The sequence below is a fragment of the Branchiostoma floridae genome, chromosome 12 (genome assembly GCF_000003815.2).
Source record: "Branchiostoma floridae strain S238N-H82 chromosome 12, Bfl_VNyyK, whole genome shotgun sequence".
Taxonomy (NCBI): domain Eukaryota; kingdom Metazoa; phylum Chordata; class Leptocardii; order Amphioxiformes; family Branchiostomatidae; genus Branchiostoma; species Branchiostoma floridae.
Window position 1 is genome coordinate 9,291,115 of NC_049990.1, and position 14,048 is coordinate 9,305,162.

At 41.0% G+C, this 14,048-nt stretch overlaps 1 protein-coding gene across 1 annotated transcript; it reads left to right on the plus strand.

Annotated features, from left to right (window-relative positions):
* The first annotated feature begins 561 nt into the window (after nucleotides 1–561).
* LOC118426947 (polyunsaturated fatty acid lipoxygenase ALOX15B-like) lies at nucleotides 562–10,647 on the plus strand. Its single transcript, XM_035836578.1, has 17 exons — nucleotides 562–593; nucleotides 797–966; nucleotides 1,360–1,496; nucleotides 1,834–1,878; nucleotides 2,083–2,205; nucleotides 2,605–2,732; nucleotides 3,080–3,221; nucleotides 3,884–3,982; nucleotides 4,410–4,506; nucleotides 4,982–5,099; nucleotides 5,365–5,457; nucleotides 5,595–5,655; nucleotides 5,908–6,022; nucleotides 6,500–6,570; nucleotides 6,897–7,070; nucleotides 9,497–9,660; nucleotides 10,366–10,647. The coding sequence occupies exons 1-17, from the start codon at nucleotides 562–564 to the stop codon at nucleotides 10,481–10,483; spliced, it is 1,887 nt and encodes a 628-aa protein (XP_035692471.1). The 3' UTR covers nucleotides 10,484–10,647.
* The last annotated feature ends 3,401 nt before the right edge of the window (nucleotides 10,648–14,048 follow it).

The following is a 14,048-nucleotide window of genomic DNA, read 5'->3' on the forward strand; positions in this document are numbered from 1 at the left end:
TGCAAGAGTCCATTATTGCACGAGTCTTTTTGATTCAATTTTGGACTATAGGGTGATTGCACAAGTCATTTTTAGTGGAAAAGTTTTTGGAAACTGCTACATGTCACAGGGAGGGGGGTTTTCGTTAATTCAATGAACCGACAGAATTTAGCGGTTTCAAGATACAACAGCAACTTAATGATTCAAAATTCTTTTGAGCGGAGGTGTTTTGGAACGTATTGACTTTACCACTGGAAGGGTCCATTCTTACGTACGGTTTAGTTTGTTAAAACAATTTCGACCAGGGTGATCATATGCAAAGTCAATTTTACAGGTGAAAGTGTCCATTCTTGCAAGGTGTTTGACTTTATCTATTTCATTTTGGAACAGTGCATTTTGCATAGCGCGTGGAGATGTGCTGTATTTGCTCGCAAATGTTGCCTGTCTAGTTTTCTTATTGATGTTTAATAAGGCAATTCTCCTCTGGTATATCCCTATTCTCTCATTTTCTTACCTCTAGCTCTGTGAAGCGAAGCGTATTGTTGTTGTGTGTCCGCCTGTGTATATCCAACTTGTTTCCACATGCTGGGCATAACAGGGATATTGAGTCAAAGGTCCCAGAAATATCTCATTTCAAGTCTCCAATTATTGGTACATTATATACACAAGTCTGTCGCCTTGTGCGGCCGATGGTAAAATGCATAGACAAAATCAGCAAGAAATTTATTATCACAACAATGAACAAAACAAAAAGGGTGCAAGAACGATTTCTTGCTGACAATTTTGTACAAACCTAAAGAAGGAACATGTAACACAGGTACAAGCTGAAGGATGTTGAGGTATGCTCTCCCGTCCGTGAGCTGATGGTAAGGCGGGACGAGACCTGCCCAAATGATGACTGGTACTGCGAGTCTATCTCCGTCGAGCTTCAGCCGAACTCCAACGGCCCAACCTTCTACTTCCCCGTGGACCGTTGGCTGAATGCAGGTGAGTATCACCCCCCCCCCACACACACACACACACACACACAAACACAAAGGAACCAACACACACAGACTCACTCTCTCTCTCTCTCTCACACACACACACAGCCTCCACAACTATATATGTAAACATATGCGTACATAAATTAATTCCCAGCATGAGTGTGTATGTGTAAGTAACAATATAATTGTCAAATCGAGAATCTTCGGCTACAATGGTGTTGTAGGCTGCTGTATTGCCTGATTCCTACAGTAAAAAAAATATTGCGTTCCTATTGGACTGTTTTTCATAGCGGTAGAGAATCCGAGAGATTATGTTTCACGGGCTAGGATGGCAACCAAAAGCATTAGATAAAATTTTCTAAACGAATCGTTATATTTGTACGATGCCCTGTAGGTCAATCCTTATGGCTGGCACCTGGAGGAGTTGCGCTTCCTCAAAAGGACCGCCACAGAGATCAAAGGGAGAAGGAGCTCAATGACATGAGAGAGCGCTACGCATCTTTCTACCCCGTGGAAGGTCTTCTGCCCGTGGTATGATCAATTGATTTGTCGATTTAGCACAGACCTAAGACCTTGGCTCAAACACAAAGGATTTTGTGCATCTAATTTTCAACTCTCGTGCTACAGTCTTCCTCTAAATGTCAGTGACCAATCACGTGATCTTAAGGGCACTTGACATCAGCGATTGGTCAATGTATCCAGGAGGTATACACCGCCCACCATCTCTATTGAGCGAAGGTGTGCCCTGATGTAAATGGTTTTCTTGTTTCCTTGTTTTTAGGTTGTTTGCTCGCCTGTTTGTCTCAATGTTCCGCGGCTCTAATATTGTATAGTTCATACCACTTAACTTACTCTTTTTTTCTTGTAGCTTAGGAAACTGCCTCCAGAAGAGCGTTTTTTGAAAGAGCAACGGGTATGTATCACTTTGGTCCTACTTGCCTATAAGAACATTTATTCCCTGTTTTGGGAATCTATTTCAGTCGTAATAAATGGTCTAAATAAGGTGACCTGTTTGAAGCCAGTACCACTCTCAACAGACTCTTGTTAAGCAGATTTCAATTGATGTGGTACTAATTGATTTATGTATGTTTATCTTTTGAAAACACAACATTTGTAGAGGAACATGCTTTCGACTGGAATGGTGCTTCTTATGAAAGACATTCCTATAATGATCGAAGACGGGCGATGGGAATCATATGACAGCATAAACGAAGCCTTTCCGCCGAAACGTGTGCCGAAGGTAAGAGAAAGTCAAATTTGCAAGTAACCATAGCTGTTTTAGTCACCTATTCTATTGTAGTTTCGTCAGTAAAGTGTTTGTTTTATGATTTAGTCGTACTTGGACACACTCTGGATTGTATGGCTTGTGATTATTGACATGTTGAATTATTATCCTACCCAAGGAGTTAACTCACCAAATGCAAAATTTAGATCAATTCTCTAGTAATCTTCAGCATAGGGTCAGTTCACGGCCACTTTCTAGACGCGCGCAAAAGGTCAAAGTTTGTAGGTAGTCGGTAGCGGCCCCCGTCCTACTTCAAAGAAGGTTGATGGGTCCAGCTTTAGTTTTGTTCATATTGTATTGGTTTCTTCTATGAGATGTTCTTTCCTAAGCTCTCTTTGGTTTCGTTATTAACAGGGCAAAACTAACTGGAAGACCGACGAGAACTTCGGTTCGCAGCGTCTGACAGGAGTCAACCCGACATCCATCCATTTGTGCACGGACTCGAAGGATGATGATGCTCCTGGCAAAAAAATTCCGAAGGGGCAAGTTGAACTGGAAAAAAGGGGTGGGGTGGGCAGGGCAACGAGATGATATTTGGTATAGCAGTCTCATAACATTTGAAACCGTTGAAAGATTAAGTTGATTGGGTTTAGTTAATTTCCATGGGTCCTGTAACTTGCATTTCCATGGATGGGTTGCGTTAACAGCTTCTATTACTATGGTATTCTCTATAGTGAACTGCACATATGTAATATCATAGTGATTATTTGATAGGGTCAAAAGATCTTTCAATGTCCGAGCACGTTTGACTGATGATAAACTAAGATGTCAACAGGGACACCAACATGGCGGCAGACGTCACGTGACAACTCTCCATCGCATTTTGCAGGTTTGGAGTGACGGCTGATCTGATCGAGCCGTTCCTGGAGGGGCTGAAGCTGAAGGACGCCATCAAGAAGAAGCGCCTGTACATCGTAGACCACTCCATCATGAAGATCACCTCGTTTGGCAACAAAACAGCCCCAAGGCCCGTGAGTACTTAACAGCAGTCATCCCTGTACACATTTCCAAACCGATGCCCGGTCGGGCTTACAGGGTAAATTTCGGTATCTAGACTGCCTATTCTTAACAATGGGAAACAAGGCAGAAAGAGGCTGTCAAAATCAGCTAACTGAGTTTTGGAACATGAAAAACTCACATTGGCATGGTTGTCCGGCCTGTGAAGAGTAATTTGACGACAAAAAAAAGGAATTATATCATACGCCATCAAAACATAGGTAGTGACCTTTTCACCCCTTTTCACTGCCTGAAAACAACACCAAAACACCTAACTTCTAAGGCCTATTGCAACCACAAATATCACTAAAAATCTGTTTTTTTTCAACACAATATAGAAGCTACAACTCTTACCTCTAATATGCACCTCCAAAATCCAAACATATCCCACGAAAAACATTTCTACAGCCACTTTGGCCAAGGCTACCTAAGCATTCCAGCTAAAACTGGGTCATCTGCGCAAGTCCGGAAATACCGAAATTTTCCCTATAGGTTAATGTCTGTCTTCTCTTTTTTTTTCGTTTCGGGCGAGGGAGGGCTATTTTGTGGATCTGTTTGACCATTGCTTGAAATCCGGTGGAGGATTCAATAATTTGGACCAGCATTGTTTGTATTGAAAATATCTTTTGTTTTCCAGATGTGCGCACCATATGCCATGTTCTTCGTCAACAGCCAGAAGAACCTCGTACCTGTGGCCATTCAGCTGTACCCTGCTGATGATAAAGAGGGACATCCGGTAGGACTTAAATAATGATTAATAGGTGTATAACATTCATTAATTACACATACATGACTAAGCAGGTCTGTGTTTTACTATGGGGAAACGCAGTCATTGCCGGTATTAGACATCGCAGAGAGATTTATATATCTATCTGTTAATAGCACGTTGTTACTTACTACCTAGTACTAGTATATCGATGCAGCAGGTAGATGCTGACATGCGTTATGTTGGTGTCTTTATTTGTATTTTGATGTTGAAGTGTATTTAGGTATTCTCTTCTTGTGCTAAATACATACAATGATCATTATGTGAGAGAGTAAGGAGATCTTTAAACGTCAAACAAAGCTTCAGCTATAACTCATCAAATGCAATCAATGAAACCAATATGACGACAAAGCGATGGCGTCAGTTGAAACTGGTCTATACTGGAATCCCTTCATAGGTGTTCGTGCCGAGTGATCCGCCCAACACGTGGCTCATGGCGAAGATGTGGTTCAACTGCGCAGATGCAAGCTATCATGAGGCAGTGCCTCACTTGGGTAAGCTCGTTTTTATTTGCTTCGAAAATACCGAGGGTCCTTCTTGTTTGTCGACAAGGAGGATACTGAGACCATCCCAGAGTTCATTGCAATACACATCGTAGACAACTGTAAATTGTGTTTTACTTAAAATAATTTGGTTTCATAACATTGTACTACTTGTGCATCAGATAAAACCAAATGCACCAAAAAGGACCAATGAGTAAGTAATGAAAATGATATCTGTGGACAATTATGTTCATGTTCTTCTATACTTGGGTCTCTTGACAATTCAAGAAAAGAATATTTATTTTATCATATTGTCCCTGTTGCTGCATTTTCAAAGGCAACATGACAAGTCCATTGGCTTGTCACAGTCACATCTAAGATGTACATTATGGAATGGCAATGAAAATTCTGAGATGGTCCCAAAATTTGCTTTGCCGGCTTGTTTGATGTTCATAAGAATTAATAAGAACATCATCTCCTTTGGCAGGGTTTACCCATCTCCTTATTGAGGCCTGCGCCCTCGCGGCAAGGCAAAACCTGGCCCCATCTCATCCGATTCTTCGACTCCTGGAACCGCATTTCATCTACATGATGGCCATCAACGAGTGAGTCCATAACTCATTACCCAGTGTACTTCGTTGCGTAGAAAACAGAAGTTTAAAAATCTGATCCAATGACTTGTTTACCCTTCTATCTGGCATTCAATGTATGGAGTTAAATGTTTTAACCGTATCCCCCATACAGGTCTTACCAACTTACAACAAAGATGTCAATAAAGCGTTTTCAAATGACGTCATACATGGAAGCAGATGCAGCAGCAAATTTGCATTTCACTGATACAGTCTGTTGCTTTGTACGTTTTTCTTACAGTTTCGCCCTAAAAACGTTGATCAACCCTGGCGGTGGTTTGGACAAGGTCACACAGATTGGAGTTGACGGAAGCTACAACATTATCAGGGAAAGGTAAAACGAAAAATGTCATACTCAACTAATGTTTTTCTTTCACAAAGAAGGTTATGTCCACTCATGCTATTCATATTTCCCTTTGTTCATGAATGTTTTAAAACCAAATTGAATGGGTTTATTTTTTAATGAAACAGGCTGAAGACTTGGCGACTTGATGTGGATGGTACGTTGCCAGAAGACCTGAAGAACCGTGGCGTAAGTAGTGCAAGTACCGCATCATGACTGCATTACGATTCGTGGTTTTCTTTTGTATTACGTTTGTCTGATTTCTTTAAAGGTATTGTTCCAAAATTACTCCATAGGTAATGTGCTTTAGTTCAGTATTCAAACACTTATGTCTTAAATGAAAAATAGTTTATCTATGTTACAGAGGGTTTATAGGGAATTGTAAAAACTGGCTGCCATTAATATGTCATAAGGATAACATTCGCATTTCATTTGCAATAGGTTGACAACGAGGAAGACCTTCCAAAGTACTACTACCGCGACGATGCTCTGCTTACCTATCATGCCATCCGCAACTATGTCACCGCTGTTGTGGAGTACTTTTACCGCATAGATGGTAAGTCAATGATAGTTACTTTCAGTTGTTAATACTAAAGAATAATGCGTATTCTAAGTTTCAGTTTTGTGTATATATTCAATATAAACCTGCACCATCTTTCAAACGAACAGGCGGAACACAAACGGTTATGAGCCTTCAAAGTTAACCTTCGTCGCCATCTCCTACAATAGTCACCTGCACCTCCCACCAACTTAGTTTAGTTCTTAGAAGGGGTCTCCGGCTTAGCACAAAACAAGTTCTGGACTAACAGGCATGCTAGCGAGAACATATATGCCACGTGGCTGTAAAGAGATATAGAGTGAATAAAGTGTAGATTAGCGTATTGAGATGTAACCAATGTGTCGATGAAATCGCCACTAACACAACAAGCAATATATATGGTGTCAGAAGTGGGATGCGACTAATCTAGAATTACTATTCATATACTTCTATGAAACGGTGACACTGACAGCGCGCTAATCATTTCTATTCAAGATAACTCCACGATCCTGAAAGAGGATACCGAAGTTCAGGCATGGGCGAAGGCTCTTGACAGTGAAATCAATGTGGGTATTGACTGTTTATGGTATGGTGGTGTTTCAATGACGATTTTCCCTCAGTGACCCACCTCTAACTCCAGTTATCTTGGAGGCTGATATTGAACATGTAACTCGTCAATGTTATTCACATACATTATGGCTCACATGCCTATTTTCATTTCTAAAGAAAAACATGTTATGATAATTATACGTGTACAGTTTCAGCTTCTTACAACAATTGGTCGTGAGTTGGAGTCTTTATTTAACGTTTGGTAAATTGTGACATTTTGAATAATCCGGTCAAATTTTCTTCAAATCTGCCTTGTGCGTGACTTTATCTGACACACTCTCAGGGAGTTCCTGGGAATGGACAATTCTCTACTCTTGATCAGCTGATCCAGACGGTCACCTCCATCATCTTCACCGCCAGTGTGCAGCACGCAGCCGTCAACTTCATGCAGTGGGACCAGTACGGCTTCGTGCCCAACATGCCGCTCATACTGGAAGGAAATCCCCCCAAAACCAAGGTTTAGTATATACATTTACATAAAAGTTGGTACTTAACATTGTGAAGAATACTGAAACATGATTCCTTTATAAGACTAGACTTTATAAATCTAGGAGGCTAGATTAGTTCCCATCAGCCTTCTTTGAGCAGGAACAGGGGCCGACACTGACGTCTAATATCCGTTGACCCGCTGTCCACATTTTGCCTGTGAGCAAATCTGATCTTCACTTATTTCGAAGAAGACCATGTAGGACCGAAATTGGCTTATTTATTGTGTTGGAATCAAGTTTATGGTTATTATTCATAAGGTTCTGTCATATTTCAGAGGGCTTTGATTTTCCTTAATCAACTTTAATTTTCCTTGATTTGACATGATAGAGTCTAGTAAACTTGCAAAGACTTAACAGTCTATAATGTTGGACCTATATAGTGCTTATGTGTACTAAAACTGTTCTTGTCTGCAGATATTCAAAGGCTTTTTTTCTGTTCTGTGATATAGCATACAGGTAAACTAGAAAGGCCGACATTTGCTTGGGTGCAAATACAGCATATTTCAGCCATACCCATTCCCACGCAACATTGGACTGTTCCAAGTCACCCCTGCGCAAAAATTAACTGTAAGTTATCCCCAAAAGAGAACTAATATTGTGAATTGATTCCAGGTCAAAACAGAGCTTGTCCAATATGCCCCGGGCCCATATGGAAGAATATAATATTCCACAGGAGCGCCTATGCATAACTGATTGGTTTTTAGAATTGCGGAAGCTCCTATTTTTCCGAGAGTGAAAAAAAGCGCATCTTCCATTCAGAATATTTTCATCATGAAATTACATGACGCCATTCAACAATTTCCACTTCGATAACTAGGTCTAAGTACCGCCATAATCTCTTTGTGTTGTAGGTACATTTATTATTGCAGTGAACTTTTTTTAATCAAGTAGGGCATACGTTTTAATAATTGACAAGCAGGTACAGGTACTGTGTAGTAGGAGTTTTTTTGTTTTCAAGCTAAAAACTTCAATCTTCTTCTTGTTTTGCATGAGCCATTACATAAACGGAGACGTCTCGAATTTTTCCAAGAATTTTACCACCCTGTCGCTTCATTTCTTTTCTGAAAAATCTCAGGACCAACAAGTTAACTTGATTTGGCTTTATCTATATATTTCATTTTCCTTCGAATTCTTTGTTAAGTATATGCCCTGCATACCACTGTTAAATTGTTTTACTTTGTATGCAATCAGCCATCGGACGTAATCTTGTCTGAGTGTTATAATTTCCTGCTCGTAGCGTGCGAGACCTGGAGGATAGGAGTTTCTACCTTGTTCGGGGGTTTCTTTTCGGAGGTCAGTGGTGTTACTCTGGTACTAAGAGTCTTTTATTGGGCTCAAACTCTGGCAGTTTAAAGTTACTTACAATTTGAATGTACAAAGTTTACGTCAAAAAAGAACAACAACATTAGAAGTACCTACATTTGTTCGGGAAAAAATACATGCATTCTCGCCACTGTCAAACTTACGTGTCAGAACTAAACGCAAACTGTCCAATTTTCCCGCGTTTTCTGCCAAGTAACATTTTCTCGATTGTCTCTCAACTAACGCCCAAAATCAAATCTGGCGAAAATGATTGATAGTGCCATGCGAAATGTTGGTAAATTCATCAACACAGACTTGTATTCTAACGTTCAATGCACGCGTACCGTCCGCTGCCGCTCAAATGACCCTGTCTGGACTCCAAATCCTCGCAAACTACAATTTCAAACCGGGCACAGGGTAACATATGGCCACTGTGTGGCCACTGTAAGGCTGTAATATGCATCTGTTTGTGTATATACTGGATTGCAAGGCCCCGCTTATGAATATTAACTAGCATTCGCCTTTCTCGTCGCTGATTGGCTGGCGTCCATAAAGTAATTAACTCTCGCTCTCCCCAGACCGCTGGCACCTGGCACGTGTGGGCTCTGGGGTCACGGGAGTTCACGGGAGAAGGCCGAAAGAAAACCAATTTACCCTCAGAAAAGTGCAGAAATTAACAATTTGAGATTAGTTTATGCCAAAAATTTTACTTGGATCATTTTACCAACTATACAATGCCTATCTACACCAAATTTCAGGTCATTCCATTGTAATTCAAGGGTACAGGGGGCCAAAATATACCGTTTTGGTCAAAACGTGACCTTTAAACTTCAATAAAATCATTTTAGAGGCAGATATGACAAAAATGAGAAAAATGCACCTCGGTATTGACCTACTCTACCCTTGTGCCAAATTTCAGGTCATTCGGTCACGGAACGACGGAGATGAATCGATTTGAAGATTTGACAGGAGAAAGAAACATTACGAATACAATATATTTCACCATACCATATATGGTATGGCTGAAATATAATAAAAACTGTATAGCTTGTTATGTTTATCATAATTAATATTCGCCGTATTGCTATTCAAGGCGACTCTGACGGAACAGGATGTTCTGGACGCACTCCCTGGGAAGGGTAAGACTGTTGAGATCAACCTGCTGACCGACGTGCTCAGTGAGCGCGCCACGCGGCCTCTTGGGTACTTCGAGGTCAAGTACCTTCAAGGTGACAAGGCGGAAAGAGTCGTCAATAAGTGAGTGGCAAGGTTATGTTTTGGGTAGCGTTTGTATGTATGTATATTTCTATGTAGAAGACCAGCATAACCCCTGGATGGATAGTATTGATATTCGGTATGTGGGTAATCGATGAGACCTGGAAACGATTAGATTTTGGGCCCCCTAGCGGCCTGTTATGGTACTGCATCGGAACTTTCGGGTATGATATCTCGAGTTCTGCATGCTGTGGTCATGATTTTTGAGTGATAACTCGTCGGACCGGGAGTAAGTGGTATAGGTTTGGGCACCTTAGCGGCTTGTTTTGGAACTGCGTTGAGCCTTTTCTTTCTAAGATTTTTGAAAAACTGTCTCTCCTTAACGTCTGTTTGGACATGTCTATTAACAGCACAGCTGTAAGCCAGCCATGGGCTAATGGGCTAACCTAGCCTTGACCCCTGCCAGTGCGTGCCTATCAGGAAGGTCACCCAAATGAATAAAATGGGTATCGAAAAAGATAGTAGTGGGTAAAAAAAACAATGACTGGAATACGAAATAAACTAATGAACTGAATACGAAAGAAAGTTTATGTATAATAATGAATTATGGATAATATGTGTCAATTCTAAAAACTACTTTTCAATACCCAATGTTGATTTTGTTTCCTGTTTGATGTCATTGCACTGGAGCACTTATATCATTTGTGTTACTGTTTCTTACGATCATTGTTCTTATTCATTGTTTAGATTCCAGCAAGCCTTGGCAAACATCGCAAGCGACATCGAGTATGAAAACTCTGCATATCGCTACAGGCCGTATGACTACCTGGATCCCCGTAGGATCCCAAACGCCATCAGCATCTAGCTGCTCAGTTTCCAACAACAGTTTGAAACAAGGCGTAAAAGGCTAAAAAAATCTGCATGCAAAGGGCGCCAAATATATAATCCTAGCAAAACCAATCTACTTAAGAGCAAGGGTGATAAACGTAGTGTACCATCAACCTAACATTGTGTCATTTCACTGGACGACAATGTTTCATATGTCCATTAGGCATCAATGGAATAACACTACAGTTTGGTAACTATATCATTTACGACTATCTTTTACTTACAGTGAGGCTGCGTAGTTTGCAATAAAGGGTGTTTTATAATTGGTAATATTTTGCATACGAACTGGTGGATATTATCTTTCAAATAGTTGAAATTGGGATGTTCATGATATTGAATAGAGAGTAGGTGTATTTGTAACCATAGCAAATGATGATACTATTCTCACGAACAACTACCATCTTTTGAGAGTGCAATTTGCAACATTAAAAGAGTAATTTGAATCTGTATTAACGGTGTACTTGTGGGTAACATTAGCACAATGGCATAAGCTATTAGGCTGTGGAGTATCATGATAACTAGCCATGGCGATATAAAGAACTGTCATATTTCAATAATTAGTTGGGCTCTAAGACATAAGGGCAGGTAGATTATGCGGGAACACCAGTACATGTAGTTGATGAATCTATTCAATTGTTGTTTTCGTGTTATTTAGGGAAAAACAATATTTACACCACAGTTACACGACTACCATGTCAACAATGCGATATCAATATTCATTTATGTATACCGGCTTGCAGGTGACAAATAAACGTGTGTGCGGTATCATTTGTCTTTTGAGTCATCATTTGTATGTATATGTATAAATTGTAAATTATGTATGTATATATTCTTTCTTTGATCAGCTACTCATTAGTATGGAAAGTGCAACAAAATTAAAATATTTATTAAGTACAACGTGGTCCACAATTTTCACAATGAATACAAGTAAGAAACATCAGTAAAATTATTACTTTCCGAAGCAAATAGCCATTACCATCACTATTGATTCATTCCTCGTAACAATACTTCAAGCTGTTCTACATGTATACATAACACAACGCTAATGTAACAGTTGGGGAAATGCATTGTACAATATATTCATGTAGCAGCCAGCGCAGCGGCGTCATGCGTGGCCGCGCGAGCATTTCGTGGTGAGAGCACGTGATTCACGCGTGGTTGGGCACGTGCCGCTGATAAAAGTAGAATAACACAACGCTAGAAACGTGCCTGGCTACGTGTGAATCCCAAGCTATACCAGCACGTGATGCACACGTGGCCGGGAACGTTTCTAGCGTTGTATTATTCTACTTTTACTAGCGGCACGTGCCGGCCACACGTGAATCACGTACGTATAACACCAACAAGCATGCATACGTCACATTTACCAAATACATGATGATTATATTTACATACACTTCTATCATACTTATCGAAACTTATCGAAATTCAAAGTACTAAACGTACAAACAATATGACAGATCAATTAATATCTCCTACAGTAAAAAAAACAATATTATTGTCATGGAATAGTGTTGATAACATTGAATGCACAATAAGTATTTACATAACTATTTACAATTTACATTTCTGAAGGCCCTAACTCTGTTAACTCAGCCTGCAGCTGCGGCCTGCCAAACTGTTTCATCCCTCAACATTTTGGCCACATTTTGGCAGTCGTTCTTTCTGCTGCCTTCCTCTTACGTACTGACCGGGTTTTTAGGTTTAGGTACCCACGTTACGTTGGCTTTGTGTGGTTTGTATCTTATTCTCTTCCTTAATACCCCCATGGGCAGTAGGAGATAGCCAGTATGGTCACCATGACTCTGCGCGGTGCTTTTCTAAGGCTTGGGTCACATTTCCAAACCGAGGCCCGGCCGGGTAGCTTTCGGGATCGAAAAGAATGATATAAAATGCATAGGGATACAATGCAATTTTTCGTTTCTTAAAACATCCCGGCTGGGAATGTGAAATGTGACCTAATCCTAAGTCCCTCTCATGAAATCTTCCACGGCCAGAGCTCCAGATGCATACGCTTTATTAACGCATGTTCTGTCACCTTGGGCGGCAGCATCGTCCTCAAAAATGATTCTACTCGCTACATTTGCTCTTTCAGCTTGGGCACAGTGACAATCTTCATAAAAAGTGACAGGATGTGTCTTTCTTTCTAACCCATAGGCAACGACGTGTCTCCCCTCTGTAGACCTATCACTCTGACAGGCGGGTGCAGAGTTTTGTGTATAGGTCTGTAAATTTTCCCCGACCTCTCTAGACCTATAACTCTGACATGCAGGTGCAGAGTTTTGTGTATAGGTCTGTAAATTTTCCCCGACCTCTCTAGACCTATCACTCTGACATACAGGTGCAGAGTTTTGTGTATAGGTCTGTGAATTTTCCCCAACCTTCGTGGCTTCAATAAGCAATGGCTTTGCAACAGCAGCGTAGGGGAGTATGGGCCCATCGATATCATCATCGTTATCTTTATCATTATCAATGATGTTGTCATTATCATCATCGTCATCCGAGATGTAGCAATAAGTAGATTCGCTAGAGTGCAGAGCAGCTGACTCTGACATACATGAGGTATTGTTGACGACTTCATCCGTTTGTGATATTGCAGGGAGGGAATGCCTTCTTATCTGGTCTACAAAGTCATCTGGAATCTCATCGTATGTGCAAGGAATGGGAGGAAGGGGTCGCTGTGCTGATGCTAAGTGGTCTTGGATCTGCCAGTACGTGTGAGGGGTTTCAGGGAGAGGACGCTGTGCTGCTGCTACATGATCTGGGATTTCAGAGTAAGTCGGTTCGATAGAGTGGAGATCGGCAGGTAGTGACCTACGGGAGACTGCATCAACTGGGACCTCCCTGTGTGTTCGTCGTAAGTCAGGGAGGGAACCTGACCTAACCATGCCGGGGAGAGAAACATTCGGAACTGCCCTTGTGTGGTCACTACTGATGGCTTCTGTGCCATGATTGTTTGGACGTCGTTTCGCATATACGAAGCATACAAACAACGAGAGAAACAGAATACATAACATAACAAGTAGAACGGGCATGGCCACATTGAATGGCCATGTCTCCATTTCAATAGGCTTAGGTTTGGACAAAGTGGTGCCTGTGGCGGATGTTGTCTGGGACGTCGGTGTATACATGGGGATTGTTTGTTTTGTAAGTTCTGTTTGAGATGTTGAAGAGCTTGTTTTGTCCACATCGAACTTGTCATCCTTGCATGTATTTTGACTATCAATGCGAAGCCGGGAAGCCCAGAAATACGATTTATGCGTGTCGTGTTCTGTAAGCTGAATACAGGTCACATTCAGTGTGTCTGGCCTAGGTATGCTATTTTCGTACTTTTCTGTTCCTGTTTTGATATGATTTTTGTTGTACAACATAAAAGCAACATTAACAATGGCTAGCTCATTCGTACCCAGGGAGACTACTTTGAGGCTCGGTCCACCCTGTAAAGGGATGGTTACGCCTTGATTATCGTCCCATACACGCTTACATAGAGGATTGCCAGATACCTGTTTGTGGAATGATCCGTTTGTGACAATTGCAACAAA